At 33.8% G+C, this 16,720-nt stretch overlaps 1 protein-coding gene across 5 annotated transcripts in view; it reads right to left on the bottom strand.

The window, feature by feature from the left end:
- LOC106786826 (telomerase-binding protein EST1A) overlaps positions 1-16,720 on the bottom strand; it is a 94,861-nt gene that overhangs the window by 13,219 nt on the left and 64,922 nt on the right. For all 5 annotated transcript variants that reach the window (XM_014748627.1, XM_014748629.1, XM_014748628.1 and 2 more), the window contains 3 exons: positions 16,330-16,433; positions 15,881-16,054; positions 15,289-15,492 (listed from right to left, as the gene is read on the bottom strand). In XM_014748627.1, the coding sequence (XP_014604113.1) occupies positions 15,289-15,492; positions 15,881-16,054; positions 16,330-16,433 (482 nt within the window). The remainder of the gene's footprint in view (positions 1-15,288; positions 15,493-15,880; positions 16,055-16,329; positions 16,434-16,720) is intronic.

Here is a 16,720-nt window from a genome sequence, read left to right as displayed (position 1 = left end):
AAATATTTACCGAAACTTTTCAAAAAAATTGCAAAGATGCACAATTTACAGTATTGCATTCTCTGACATTTCCATAACTTTAAATGCTAAATTTATTACTCCATATGGTATTCTACGCGTAGACAAAAGAGTGTACTTTAATTTAATATAAGTTTTATTAAAATTTATTCATTTTTAGCATAAAAAATATTTACCATATTTTCAATACTGAAGATACCTATATTGTTAAACACTAGTCTAGATAGAATCAGTATTTGATTACGTGTGATAAGATAAGGTGTTTAGGATCAAATTGTATTGTAGTATGTTAAGTTTTATTGAAATGTATGACTCTGTAAAAAAGATATGTATTGACACGTGAACTAAATGATCAAGTTGCTGATGAAGTCCCCAGTAAGGGACGAAACGTAYAACTAGTTCAAAATAAATTGTTCATCAGATTTATTAACCGTCTATAATTCCCTTTGAGACTTATATATTAATATATTTTTTGGACAAGAATATTGATCATTAAATTATATTTAATGTTCGTTCTCTACTAAAGGTGATTTTAATCACCTGAAATAATTCCGTTTTAATTAACTTTAGATGAACGCGTAGTATATTTTATAATCTTCATGGAAAACAACGATGTACTCTGAGTTGTATCCATTTATAATATGTTTTAAATTAATTTTATATTACTTAAATAAGAAACCGATAATTTACATCAGGGGTGGACAACTTCTCACCATCAATCAATCTATTTCCTTACTACTTAAGTTTACTAGCCACTACTCCAACAGATTATCCATAAATAGACAGAAACACAAGCCGTGCATCTCACGAGGCACGGCGTGGCAGTATCGAATAATGGGGGTCGTCTCCTCCCATTTTACTGGAACAGGCAAGTAGAAGAAGGAACCACATGCGGGCCGTCAGTTACCCATCACTGATCTACGTAATACGATAAAATATCAGATGTTACAATCTATGGTAAAGTCTACACTCGCAATTTAACTGTCTCGTAGAGCAACAGTGTATTGACAAGCAACTTATTAGCCGCAGCGAAAAGGTTAAATCATATAAAAATTCATACAAATTTACAACAGAAATTATTTTGTACGATATAAAAGTAATATTATTAAAAAAAAAAAAAAAAATATATATATATATATATAAAAATAAAAAAAATTGTCCCATTCTACTGATTTTAATAAAACATTATAGGATTTATGAGAATTCGAGAAAAAGAAAAAGAGAGATGCGCATCAGTGCTGAATGAACAACATCAGATAACTATTAAATCAGGGGGAAAATTCGGTTGACGGCAAAGTGAATGGCCAGCATATTAAACGTAAGCGATGCGTGTACGTTTACAAGAGACATTTTTGAAAAGTTGACGAAGGTGGGGGATAAGGTTTTAAAAACTTAGACGCTTGCGGAAACCTTTTCGCAGCGGATGCGTGGAGAACGATGCCGATAGCTTGGAAATGTAGAGGCGGTGATGTTACATTGGTGCTGGCAATGGTATTGGTGACGGGTAAGGTAGGGATACGTTCTCAGCTCGAGACTACGAGGAATGTGCCTTGACACTGGCAAAGAACCGATGGAAGGCGCATACAAATATATTTACCGGTCAGGCTCTCGCCGGTTCCTTCGCAGGAGGCAAGCACTAAGCTTTTTTTTTTTTTTTCTTCTTTTTTTTCTTCTTCTTCTTCTTCTTATTTTCTCTTACGTGTGCATGTACATGTACATAGGTATATCGAGCTGTAGTATCGTCACGGGTAACGCCCTTTTGTCATTCTATTCCGCGCGACAGCCTCTCTCGCGAGAAATTATCGTTCTTCCGATCGAAGCACGGAAGGAAAGTCGTGCTGCCCCTCTTGCACGCAGCTCTCGTTACCGAGTAATTTACGTACGTGATAGATAACACTTTTTAGAGAAAAAGAGAGAGAAAAAAAATATGAAGGAGGAAAAAGAAAGATATAGAAGAAAAGGGAATAAGTTGAGTGACGAATTAAACCAAGGGACGTATTTATGACGTTAATTGAAAATCCATATTTAGTCGTGTCGAAAAGAATGACGATTCGATTCTAATACCAATACCATCATTCATTCGGTTTTCCTTAACGAATTTGCTCTCCGGTCTCTGAAGATATATAAATTATGCAAGACGAGCTTGAAACGAGACTCAATTATGAAAAGACTGTGTATAGCCTTGTCAAGATAGAAACCGGGAGGTGTTTTGATCTTGCCTTTAATCATATCTAATAATGGACAATTATTTCTCATTTTTTGAACGTCGAGGAACGTTGACTCTGATAAATAGATTACAATAGACGAATTATTCATATTTCTATCACAGACTCGTGAATAAAATACGAAAAGAATACAAGAGAGATTATCGAGCATTGATTTCAGCCGAAATCATGTCGTTCTTTGATATCTTTTAATAATAAAACAAAATTTGGATATAATAAGAGAGGCACACAAGCAAAGAGAAAGAGAAACTATATGTTCAATCAAATGGAAGTACAATATTTCGAACATGAAATCCTCCAATGTGTTGTTACATTCATATGACAGTACTACTGTAATATTGGTGCCTTTGATATCCTGCGAAACTTGATATGGAAATGATCGTTAATGCTCGAACATTAATACAAGTGCGAATAAACAACAGCGAATGTAACGGTTAAAACGGTAAAGAGATATAACAATTACAGAAGCCAAGTAAATTCCAAAACATACATTCAATCGTCAATCGAATTCTAGAGAGAGAGAAACTTTATTTTTTGATATAAAACATTAATAAAAGCATAAAGTGTTGCAACGCGATACAACCTGACCTTGTTCCATATGTAATTACTAATACCATTAATTTAAATGAAAGATCTTCCGCACAGAGAATTATTATTATTATTATATTATATAACCTGTGTTACTGCAATTTCGTGTTTAATAATGCAAACGAGAAATTAATTAACATGCAAGTGAACAGTCAAAGATACGAAATATTAAATCGTTTATTTATTCGTTGTATTATTTTTTTCTCTTATCAAATAGAGAAATAAAAATTGCGTGCGATATTGTTATGATCGAATTTACCGAAACAGATATCTCACTCTAACGATTTCAATGTCCTTTAAATATCTTCCGTTTCATATTTTATCGAAGAATTAAAATTATCCGATAAAGTGAAATATGATATTAATATAAAAAAAAAAAAAAAAGAAAAAGAAAAAGATGACGTGACGCTTTAACTGAAATAAAATAAATAAGAATAAAAATTAGAGCATACTGGTTGATTGTATTTCCATCCTAATTGTTCATTATCGGTTCTACCTCTGAGTAGAATTAGCAAATCGGTTTACACAAGCAATATATTAAGGATAATCGTATTCATAAATGCAACAGTTGCAGCAGGAACGATCCAACCGCTTGTAATGGTACTCGCAAATCAAATCGGCCCTCCGGTTAACCATAAAATACACCCGCGTGAAAGGAATCCTGATGACAAGAGACGAAGCACCTGAAGGCTTGCTACGACATGAGATGCCACCTGAGAGGAGAGTTCTGTTAAAAAGCAGCTACCGTTCTTGAAATTCCGATGAGAGTTTTAAAAAAAAAAAAAAAAAAAAAATAAAAAAAGAATAAAAGAAAGAAAAGAAGCGAAAAAAGTTGCTTCTACAAAGTTTCAAAGGTGAATAAAAGATCGAGAAAAATTGTTGAAGAAACGAAGTGAGGTATTAATAAGAAAGAGATAGAGATAGAGAAAAAAAAGTGAGTGAGAAAAAAAGAAGGGAAGGCTCGAGTCTAGTCTTCTATTCCACCTCGCCTCAGCGCGAGGAAGGCTTGGAAATTAATGGAGGTTCATTGAGGTAGTCCCTGCAAAGAGCGACTGGTTGTACGGACCCTCGACACGAATCCGTCCTTCCTGTACAACGCTAAGACACTCAGTCTCCGGCTCTTCTGAGAGTGCTTCGGTGCAACGACGCAAACATTGACATTATCACGAGCTGTAGCATACACGTCGTCCTATCTCTCTCTCTCCTGTTTTCGTCCTTCCTACATTTTCTATTTTCTCGCTTTATCTCTATCTCTCTACGTTACGAAACAGAGAGAAAGAGAGAGAGAGAAAGTGAGAGCTTGAAGTATATCCGAGAAGAAGAAAAAAGAAATAAATAAGATAGAGAAAAAGAAGGCAAAGAACAAGAAGAAAAACAAAAAGAAAAGAAGAAGAATAAGAAGAATAAGAGGATAAAAAAAAGTATAAGTTAGAGAAGACCACGAAGAGTATGTTTGCGCACTCTCAATGACTGAACTAATAGAAACGAGAAGGTACGATTCTTCGATGCCACGTTTTCTATAAAGGAATTTCAGATGCCGGTAAGAAGGGGGGAGGGGGGGGAACGTTCTTTTCGATTTTCAGAGATCTACAGACGCTAGTTGTATTCTTTGTATTCTATTTGAAATTCGGTAGAATGGGAAAAGGTAAATTGGAAGGTTCCGAAAAAAAGAAAAATGCGGAAGGAAAAAGGTGGCGAATGGAAAAACTTTAGATCGAATTTTTGTCGATATAACGCGTGTGACTACTGGACAAGAAATAAGAACTCAGTCTATCTTTATTTCTCTTTTCCCCCCGCCCCTTTTTTTTTTCTTTTTCTTTTTCGTTAGTTTATTTCTTCAACGAGGAATTCGGCGAGTCGAAAAGAAAATCTCAGCAACGTTGGTTGAAAGCGAGTCCTTATGTAGCTCTGCCGAGGAAAGGTAAATTGTCTCTTATGTACACATCGTTCGAGAATGTAGATGGTTAGACGATTCGAAAGGTCTCTTTCTTCATGGAAAATGACACTTCGTTCGATGGATAAGAAAGAAAACGAAAAAGAAAAAAGATACCCCCAAAAAAAAAAGAAGAAAAAAAGAATCAATAAATAAATAAATAAAAGAAAAATACCATTCCAAAAGGAAAGCAAAGTTTTACCCCTAAGGAAACGTCAAGACCAAAATTTTGAAGGGTTCTCTAGAACGTTTTCGCGTTTAAAAGCTCACCTGTCAAACACGAAACATTCATCCCTGCAAGAATGTACTTAATGTAAGAATATGTCCTTTTCATTTTTTCCTTCAAACGTACAAAATTATAAGAAAATGTTTACATAAGTGCATAATTTTTGTAACTCTAAGCTCGCCCATAGTAAAATAATTTTTCCATTAAGTAATAAGAAAAATGAAATATATGTAGTTAGTGTGTTTATACGCGATGTCAGATAAAATAACACAAATTTAGGTTTTAACTTGCAATAGGATATACCCGGAGAGAAAAAAAAACAAATCGAAGGCAATTACCAAACGCAGTTATTATTGACAGCAAAGTAGACGAGCTGACAATGGAACAGAAAATATCATTTACGTAAGACGGACGTCATATGGTTACGACAGCTGAGAAGGGCTACGCGAGTATGTCCTAATATTGCGAAAATGAAAGATTTCTTCTCGCAGTTGGGATAGAAGCTATTATCGGTGGCACTATGCGTGAACAATGAACACAATGTCCTCGTCGTTATTGAAGCCCCTTTTCTCGGGAGTAGACACGAAAGAAGGGGTAAACGTACACTTTATCTCGAACCTGCAGATGATATGAGGGTGAGATCCAACCACGTACCGATCCCATGGGACCAGCCGTAATATTTCAAGCATAAAAGTTTGAATATATCGTGTCCTATGCTCTACCTCTCTCACACTTTCTCTCTTTCTCTTTTATATATATATATATATATATAATCTCTTTCTCTCTCTCTCTCTCTATATATATATATATATATATGTATACCAGCAAGCAGTCTATACATGTACATTTACTACGTATGACTTTAAGGCTTCGTAAGGGAACACGTATGAGTAGCGAGTAGTAAGAGAGAGAAAGAAAATATGAGAGATGGAGAGAGAATCTTTGCTTAGAATGGCTGAAGATTTGCTGGGCTCGCGTGGAGAGACGATGACACTGGGGTGAATTTATAGGATGGCAACGGCAGCACACGGCTGTAGCCAGATTTTATGGCATCTACAACATCATGGGATTTTTGAAGTACTATACTCTCTCTTCTAGGCGCACCCTTGGACTTCTACGTGACTGCCACATAAACGGCATACAAAATGTGTGGAGTATGTTGCAGCTAATGAACGCGAGAACATAGAAGACTATGTAGTACCTTGTCATGATCGTTCGTTCCCAGTTGGTATCGCTAATGTTTTCGATATCTATGAATATATGTAAAGTATGACGTGATTTAAATTGAGCTTCGAATCATTCGGATTTGCTTGAACAGAAAATAGGTCTACTCCTGTTTTAGAATGTTTCAAGAATTGAAAGTACTCTGCTTGCGTCATTAACTGCGATCGTTATCTACATTGGACGTTAACCGGCTATCTTCTAACGTCGATTAAAGTTAACAAGATTATTCTTAAAAATTCTTCTTATGTGAGATCATGGAACTGTGGAATTTCGTTTACCTTGGTTATTCGAACTCGACTATCTCTAACTCTTTTTTTTAAATTTTATGCAAGTAATTGATATGGCTTTATTTTTTTTTTTTGTTTTTTTTTTTATATATATATATATATACATTTGCATAATTTAAATTTCCCAAGCTAATTGTTTCTTTTGTAATTGATAATAAGATAAATAAATATGGAATTAAAGAGACAAGGGAAGATTTTAAGATTTTAATACTAGCCTTAATTTCTGAGCTGTTCTAAGCTCCCTCTTTCGAGCGAGGTAAATTCTGTGGTACCATAACCGAGGGTTGGAATACGATTGGGAAAAGTGGCTGATAGGAAACCATGATACTGTACTCGGTCGTCTTTAAACGATCGAAGAGCCGTGTTCAAATTCAAAGCCGCTCGTTTCGTAGAATATTGCGAGAAGGACTTTAAAAAGCATTACCCAAAAATAAGACCCTCAGGGTCGGTCGTTATCTCAAGTATAAGACTTTATGTTTATTCTTACATGTTCTCTTTCTCCCTTCTTCCTTTTTATCTTTTATTTTTTCTCGGTCGTGCTTACCGTTCGTATATACGATAGGTTGTTCGACTCGGTGCTAATAAAGCAACAAAAACGAGAGAATGTCAAGGTTTGAAACGTTCATGTACGAGCATAATCCTAAAACAATTGTTAGTAGCATATTTTCATTTAAATAAGTGAGATATCGAATGATCGATAGATAAGCTAACGAACAATCTCGATTTAAATGAAATATTTTTAATTGATATTAATAAAAATATATCCTTTGATATTACATTCATACTCTATTTTAATACAATCACTATATTACCTACCATAGCAACGTTTCATGCGCTAATAATTCGAGTGAGAACGAGATAAAAGCAATTGTCGTTAATCATAATACAGTGGATCGTTTGTACGTTGTTGTTTATTAACAAACTGCTCATTTAACCACCAAACGATATAACAACGCGTGTGACAGAAACGCAGTAACATGGTAACGCGCGATATTCCGAGGCCCCGAGGTTGTATATGCATTTTACATGGGAATCGCGTTGTCATTTATATTCTATTCGACTCGGTTGAGTCTCGTTTCAAATGATTGTAGTACGGAATTGACGAATAAAGCGATAAATTATCTATATCGCTGAATGTGAATTTCGATCGAGTAATCTCAGAAAAACAACAAGACACCGAGGCAACAACAACGTCAGGCTTCAAGCTAATAGATACATAATTATATTACATTATTTGTTTTCCCTATTATTATATATTATAATTACAACAATAATTATAATCTAAAGTAATGTAAAATACATTTGAAATTCATTCGTACATTGTTTTATCATATGGTTGCATGAACATAATCGTATATAATACATACAACGTTATAATTGAATTGTGTTCACAAAATTCAAGTCTCTACTCGAGATGAGGTATGCGTGTAAATACTCTTTCGCCATATATACGCGTCGGGAAACGATAAAGAAATAAGTTGACTGCTTTTTCAGTCGCTTTTTTTTAAAAGTATTCTAGACGTAATAAGTAACGCGTGCTCGCTTGCGCAGGCGCGCGCTAATTGAAGTACAAACTAGAAAGCTAATTGGAAATATTCTGCTTTTTCGAATCGCCGTTGCTTGAAATATTCATCGAAGATACTTTTGTAACATAACAGAGGTTCTGGGGATAAACGGACTTGTTTCTTGTTCGATAAATGGGATACTAATATAAAATAATAAGTTTAGGGTAATTATTCCTTTGAATTTTGTTCGGAGATTCTTATTTGTTACATTTGTGTAGAAATTATTTTTCTTTATATATATTGAATATAACTATGCATTTTCTTTTTTGGTTTTATTAAAACGATTGCATATATATATGTAATTATTTATGATAATTAAGAACATTACCGTAAATTTAAATGGTACTATTTCTACTCGCCGTATTAAATACGAAAAAAAAATTTTTTTTGTCCTATCTCTTTTAACGCGTCCAATGACACGTTTGCAAATGCGTTTGCAAAAATCATCAAGCTTGAAATATTCGTAACGAATCCATTCCGTCATTTATTTATAATTAACTGCTAAAAAAAAAAAAAAGAAAAAAAAATTCGTGGACCGTAATTTCTGCGATGTTTTGGGGAGGGGGAAAAAAGCGTAATAATTCACGAAAGATCTACGAGAGTACTCTCAACAAGTTTATTCGGATAATACGGATAATACGAATATAGTGAACACGTGAGCGTACGCTTTTAATAATTTTAAAAGTTAACGCTATTAAAAGTTTCTTGCAACGATGGGGCGTCAGGTAGAAAATACGTGCCATTATCGCGAGTTCAAGACAATTGAAACATCGTAGTCATTGCGGCAACGTCACAATGATGGATTATTTTTATCCACGTAGAAATAGATTTATCTATTATCTTTAAATGAGGGCAATGGCTTCTATGATCGTAAATATTTTAGAATAATAACGAGGAAAAGAATTCTTCGTTTTGCTTACGCTTGTGTGCATATATGTCGTGGTCTACAATCAGAGTTGCTCGTAACAAATACGAGTAGGAATACGAATACGAATACGAATACGAATAGAAATAGGAATAGGAATACGAATATACTTCTACGCGAATATGGTTCTAACCATGTAACAAAACATCTCGAGACGGACAATAATTACAAGGGACGCGTAGCAGCAGTGCTTTATTTTAGTTATTATTTACAATTAGCAACGGTAGGTCGTTAGCCCCACGATCACCGAACATCAGCGAGCAAAGATGACCTCGACTTTAACATCCGGTATCGTAGTTCTAAGGACATCGACGAAGAAACGCATTAACGCCAACCTGGAAATAGATTCTGTCACTTCGTAAGAAAGATTTAATGTTAACAAAAATTCTCAATTTCACTTTATTTTGTAACATCATATATTATCTATCAACAAATGTTTCTTACGTGTCGCGAGTTAATCAAAGATAAATACAAAACGATTATAAATAATAATGAGATGTTCTGTTAAATATGAATAATAAATATGAATACATAATACAAATCTTCTTTCTTTAGTGATATTTTACTTGCCCTATGAGAAAAGTAAGATGCCGAAGATCCCTTTTCATCCTGTCTCTGTGAATTTTCGATGACATCCGATAATCGATTTTTTTCTATTTCACCGTATACTTTTGTTCTCTGATAAATTCAGTTTTTCGTAGCAAGAAGACGTATACATTCACGCCCCTCCCACTTTCTTTTCATCGTTTCCCCTTAAGATCTTATAAGCACCGTTAATCCCACGGGAGGATAATCTATTCCTTTTTAGAAGGGAGTCGAATAATGAGAATACAGAATACTCGGTAGACTGGATAAAATTTAGAATTTCCTTATTGACTCTCCTCTCTTTTTCTTTTTACATTTTTGATTATGTCAATATCGATCTAGTGATTTCAAAAATCAACGAAAAAAAACTCGAGTTTGATATTCTTTCTCTTATTTAAAAATGACTTGAAAAAATAAAGAAAAATAAAAAAAGGAATAAAATGTTACGAATAAAAGATTAAAATGAAAATTAAGTATAGCACGGTAAGAGTAACATCGATAAGGAAATGTGATTAGAAGTAAATCCGTAATTAGAGAAGACGATTGAACGTACGATCGAAACGACGATCGGTCTCTCTAGATTTCACAGGAGTAAGAAGAGAGAATGAGATATCTAACGAGGTCGAGGAGAAGCTTAATTAAATTTATGCTAAGATCCGCAACATCGTCTTAATTATGGCACATAAATTCGAGAAGCCAATTAGATATCCGTTAATAGAAACCAACTCTGTCGGAAGATTAAAGAACTACTCGAGTATACTATTCAGTTATATCTCGAACTAGATGATGGGATAGAGAGAAAAGGTAGAAGAGAATCGTTTCGTTAGATCTAAACGAATAAATTACACATAGTTACGAGGTTGTCTTTAAAGAAGAACAAGGAGGATTGGAAGGAATTGTACGATAATCATGGGATTATGAAAAGAAATTTGCATTGGAAGAATGTTCCACGTTTATTCTCCCTTTTTTTTCTTTTTTTTAATATCCATAATCATTTTGATTATAATTCTCGTATCCTTGGATTTGTTCTGTCGAATATTTGTTAAATTCCCTATCAAATTTGTTACTTCGCGGTTTTTGACTAATTAAATAAATTTTAAATTAAATCGTATTATTATACCATTAAATTATCTCTTTTTTTTTTTCGATTAAATTGATAATGAAACAACCAATAAAAGTTTTGCTATTTTATGCGTGCATGTATCACGTGTATAAAAAGGAACAAAAAATGGCAAGACTGGTCCTACGGCATTTTGTAATTCCACGCTGGTTTTCTTTTGGAACAGGTCCAAACGTTCGACAATAGATAAAAAGGTGTTCTTTCTGGCAGGAGGAGAGAATTGTTGAAGGTACAAAGACGACGAAATTGATCGAGGCGTGAATGTCGAAAATAATAAAAGCAATCGAAGAAATAAGTAATCGTTTCTCACATCGTGGCGTCCTTCGTATCAGAGAATTTCGATACCGTTAACTTGGCCCTTGTGATTGTACCGGAGGAATTCATTTGATTCTTTTTTCTCATCCACTCGTGAATCACGCCAGGTCTCTCCTTCGCCGTTCACCCACGACGATAGGAAAACCCGTTCGATGGTTCAACTGCAAAACGCATGAGTCGGATAAACTGGATGTTTTATGAGGAATAGACGGAACTAATTTTTATTGTTCCTTTTTTCGAGAGAATTCGATGAGACGAGAAGAGGAACGTTGGCTAAATTTGATTTACTTTGTAAACCATAGCCAAGGCTATTATAAATCATTGTATCGCTGGATAAAATATCGAATGAAAGTTTTTCTAAAGTAAAACCTCCCGATATATGAATTAATACAAAGTCACGTAGAAAAAAAGCTCGTCTGTTACCGAACAATTGACAGGAAAGAACATTCGAATAATATTTAAAACACTTGAAGAGGATAAAGATTCTAACACAGCGTTATTTCTTAATTTGAAAAAAATACAAATTATTTCCAGTTGTGTTAAATCGTGTTAGATTCATGGAACAGGAAAATACAGCTTCTTAAATTGCGCGATTAAACGTTACGGTATCAAGAGAAATGATCAAATCGATATATAGTAAGATGGGAGATTAGACAAGTTACGGTCGCTGATTCTGACACGGTGCTGTCCTTTCCATTATTAATCGACACGAAGAAACCCGTAATCGACGCCACGCCTCTTCCACGTTTATCGATTCGACGTCAGTTGTTCCGAAATAGACAAACGTTCGTCCTTGTAATAATAGTGGCCGAGAAAACAGAAAAGAAAATGAAGAAAATCAATTGATGATTGTTTATAACCGTGGATCGTAGGCTCTCTGAGTTTGTTAGTCCGATCAATACTCGACGAAGAATCCGTTAGAGAATTACTTGGCAAGAAATCAATCTATTCCTTTTTACCGACGATGCGAGCCACATCGTTTTTTGTCTATATAGGCTCGTTCATCTTAATTATTTGTTAACGGCAAATTTTGATTCTTTTATTTACTCCTTAACGGTAAGTCTCCGATTAAAGACGAAAATCAAATTACCAAAGGTTTTTAACTCAATTTCATCCACATTAAGATTTTAATATATAAATTTCGTTTCAGACGATCTCTCTCTCTCTCTAATGTGTTTTTTATCAAAATATTATTACGTATATATATATATATAATCCAACCAATATAATATAATTAATATTTATCTATAAGAGAGAGAAATTGTTTAATAATATAAAATATTATAATCGTTATATTTCGACACAATCTTACTTAATCGCAACTGTATATTCTACGTATGTTATCATCGGTAAATTTGTGCGATATTCATATGATCGAGACTGTATGTGTCTCTGGAAAAACATTTTATCCGGTCAATGACTCTGCTTTTTTTGGGGGGAAGAAAAATATTATTGTAATTAACGTACACACACGAAGCTATACACTTTTTTCTCTCTCAAAATCTGTCCGTTTTATCTCGCCTTCTATTCTTTACTCATACGTAACGCATACGGTGTATTAAGCGGTAACCGTTTTTCAAAATGTGAATTTGATTACTCGTCTAGTTCGTGACGTAAAAAATATAAAAAAAATTTGACAAAAAATCAGTATAGATAAAAGAAACGGCGAGAGATCCTATGAGTACAAAAAAGGAAGAGGGAGATATAATGCGCGCGCGAAAGAAAGAGAGAGAGAGTGAGAGAGAGAGAGAGAGAGAGAGAGAGAGAGAGAGAGAGAGAGAGAGAGAGAGTATTTAAGAGAATAATTTTAAACCAAATTAATATAAGAAAAGAAGAATAAAGAATAAAAAATCAGGAAATCATTAATTTCATATATGAGCCCATTATTTTTTATATGAAACTATTTCGATTTTTTTCAAAAGCTTACTAATTTTCTAACTCGCAATTTTATCATCGTTTCTTCAAATATTAGTTAGAAACTCGAAATGATTATATTAAATTACAGTACACTCTTTCGTCTACGCGTAGAATACCATATCGAGTTATAAATTTAGCATGTAAAGTTCAGAAAATGTCAGAGAATGTAAATTGTAAAATTGCTGTAAATTGTGCATCTTTGCAATTTCTTTGAAAAGTTTCGGTAAATATTTTTTATACTAAAAGTGAATAGATTTTAATGAAACTTATATTAAATTAAAGCACACTCTTTTTTCTACGCGTTGAATACAATATCGTGTAATAAATCAATCTGTAAAGGTTCATAAAATGGCAAAGAATGCGATGCTACAAATTTTTCCTACTTTGCCATTTCTTTGAAAAGTTTCGACAAATATTTTTATATATATATATATATATATATATATATATATTATATATATAAATCTTTCGGTAATTCAGGTCAAATTTCGTACGAATTTCTTCTTGTCCTTGATAATGCTTACAAAAAAATAATGAGAACGGTACATGCGAGGATGCGAGGATGCGAAACTAGCCGTTTACGTAAATTTCGACCCTTACTGCGTTTTGACCCTCGCGTGCTCTTATTAAAGCGAAATTAACGAATCGTTCAACGGTTCCAGCTAGTTGGCAAGCCGGTTTCGACCTCGTCCTTGCTACGACCACGTAGAAAAGCAGAGAATTTCGTACTTCTTTCCTCCTTTTGCCGATTCCTTTCCAACCGCTAATTAACCGTATGAATAACGTACCACACCTATTCGCGTAAAAACCACTGTGTGCAGAACACAGTAATTGTCTGTATTTACTTGCTAGTATGTAAGCCAGAGTGCAAAGATCAACGTTCACGGAAACCGCTTTTAAGTCATTGTTGCAATGAAAACTGGTTAGGGACCAGGTCATGCCGCTCCTAGCAATGATCTAGATATTATAAACAGGTTCTTTTGCTAGTGCTATTACCAAAAATTGAACAATCGTTAATCATTCGTAAAAATATCGTTAATAGTGATTCGAATTTTGCATGTAACTAAATAAAGTACATATTTACGTATGTAACAAGAACAATTTCACACGTCCAATCATAATGTGTATAACACGTGAAATTTGAAGTTATATACATTAGGACAATATTGTTTGAAATTTAATTAAAGAACATGCATTAGAAAATAATACAAAATATATGAAAAAAAATCATTTGTAATATATCTCAATGCTTAAAGAAAGTTACTTTAACCAAGATTTAAATCACATCTTACAAAAATTAAATCATAAAAATTAATTTAAAAAAAATATGGTAATATTAAAATAACGTTAAAATCATATATTGTTTCATTGAAGATATTTTATATAATGAATAATTTGAATTGCGAACAAATCATCTCGATCGAACACAATACCAAATTAGTTTAATCTTGTAAAAATCTTTTAAGAGAAGAATAACTGGACACCATGAAAGGGGAAAGAAAAGAAAAAAGATTAATCGGACGCTACGACACAACGAAGACGCAATCCCTTCTGCCGGAGGGAGGAGACTCGATAATAAATATGCAAAAAGGAGGAGCTCATGGATGTCGTAAATAAAAACGGGAGATTCGCGTGCAGAGTATGCGTTGTTGACCGCCTCGAGAAAGAAGGACGAACTTCTTTGTTGAAATAAAAGTACGAGTGGAAAAAAAAGTAGTATCTTCCTCTTTTAGTTTTGCTCGTGCGTTAAGAGAAGTAAAAATAAAACATAAAGAAGAAAAGTGCCCGTAATTTTCGTTTAAGTTAGTTTGACTTAACACAGCAAAACGATGTATGTTCTGCTGATAAACTATAGACCCTAATTTATCGATGTGTTTAAGATAATGGGGGAAAGAAAAAATAAAAATTACAAAAGTAAAGAACCACCTAGCCGCGATATCGACTTGACGTTTTTATTCAAAAAAAGTTCGACAAAATAAAATATTTATTCCCTCAGTAACACCTTTATCAGTGTTACGAGAAAAAAAATAATAAAGAGTGTGACATAGAACTTTCGTTATATATAACACAAATAAAAATTTTCATTACCATTTGTAGAAAAATAGTTACTATTTTATTATAAAATAAGATAAAGAATAGATGAAAGAGAGAGAGAGAGAGAGAGAGAGAGAGAAATCGATCGACGTTTTGATAAAAGCTTTGAATCTCTCTTTTCGATGGTTACAGGAATAGTGTGCGATAAGAGGTAGAATCAAAGTTACGATCTATCACGAAGAATCGATGGATCGTCTTTCTCGATCGCCGGAGGAGTCAGTCAGTCGATCGCGTGCTTCTGGTGGTACCACCATCTTACTACTCACCTGGACTCGTTGTCGGTGACGATCCTGCTTCCGTTGCTTCCTTTCGAGCTCCTCCTTCCGTTCGATCAGTGATCTTATCTCTCCGAGAGCCACAGGCGCCCCGTTGTCGTCGAGTACGTCACTGTTCAAAGGCAATCTCTTCATTGTGGAAACTGGCTCGTTCTCGTCCTCGCTATAACTTTCCACTAATAACTCCGAATCGCTCTGCAAGAAACACCATTATTAACTATTATCATCCGATAATTATACCATGTGATTCTGATTGATTAATCTCATGGTTAACAACGATTTATTTGAAAACACTCAAATTTACATATGAAATAAATGAACATTTTTTGATGCTAAGAGTAATATCCCTTAAAAACCAATAAATAATAATGTATACGTTAGATTTGAATCACGAGTTAAATTCGTTAGCCTACATTGTACAATTAAACAAAACCAATCTAAATCTAAATGTTAAATGTACCTTAGAGATTAGTTAAAGATAACGATAAACAAATATATAATTTCATATATAATCCGGTTAAGAAATTCACGATATCTTATTAAATATTTGATATATATAATTAATAAAATCGATGAAATTTACCTGTTCAGGTGGTGAACTTGGAGAACTGGTGCTAGATGCTTCTACCACAGATACGTATTCACTCATACCGCTTTCGTTCTTTTGTAACTTCAACACCGGTGTCTCCAGTCCGCAGAGAAATACTTGACCGAAGAAGAGCACCTTGCTTACCCTTAGACAGACCTGAGCGATATCCTGAAAGGTATCGACAGGTTACGCTATAGCGAAGTCGAACAGTCGATCGAATATCGTACTACTAGTTTCCGATCGAGAGATCGATACGTCCGATAAATTTATAGTCTGTGTTAATCGATTGGACGTACGTACTAGCTAGTGATTTACGGATTTAATAAAGTTTATGGGGTGCGTATGCCCGATAGCTTACATGTACCTATCGCAAGCATTTACATCCTCTCGATATGATGCCGAAGAAAATTAATGAAAGATTTCAATCGTGATTAGATACTCACCATGTCTTCCGTCTTCTCTACGTAACAAGGTTCTTGAGGGTTCGACATTAACGGCGTGAATCCTGCCAATGTCGTATCCTCTGGCAACTTAACCAATTCTAATTCTAAACAAACCAAAAATTTCCAACAAATTATTAATTGTAAAATCACATGTATGCCATTAATTCAAATATTGCTTAACACGGGAATTTCATTTAATGTTATTTCAGGGATAAACAGATAAATATTTTCGAAGTAACTTATTTTGATATAAAAATGAATCGTAAAATTTTGTCAAATATTTTCTAATTTTTAATATCGTATATATATATATATATGCACATGTACGTGATTCTTTTAATATTTATTAACAATTGAGAACAAGAAATTCATTTTAATTCGAGAGATTAAT

Source organism: Polistes canadensis, unplaced genomic scaffold, assembly GCF_001313835.1.
Source record: "Polistes canadensis isolate GaletaPanama2010 unplaced genomic scaffold, ASM131383v1 scaffold_84, whole genome shotgun sequence".
Lineage (NCBI taxonomy): Eukaryota > Metazoa > Arthropoda > Insecta > Hymenoptera > Vespidae > Polistes > Polistes canadensis.
Note: the sequence above shows the minus strand (reverse complement) of the source record. Positions and strands in the feature narration are given on the sequence as shown.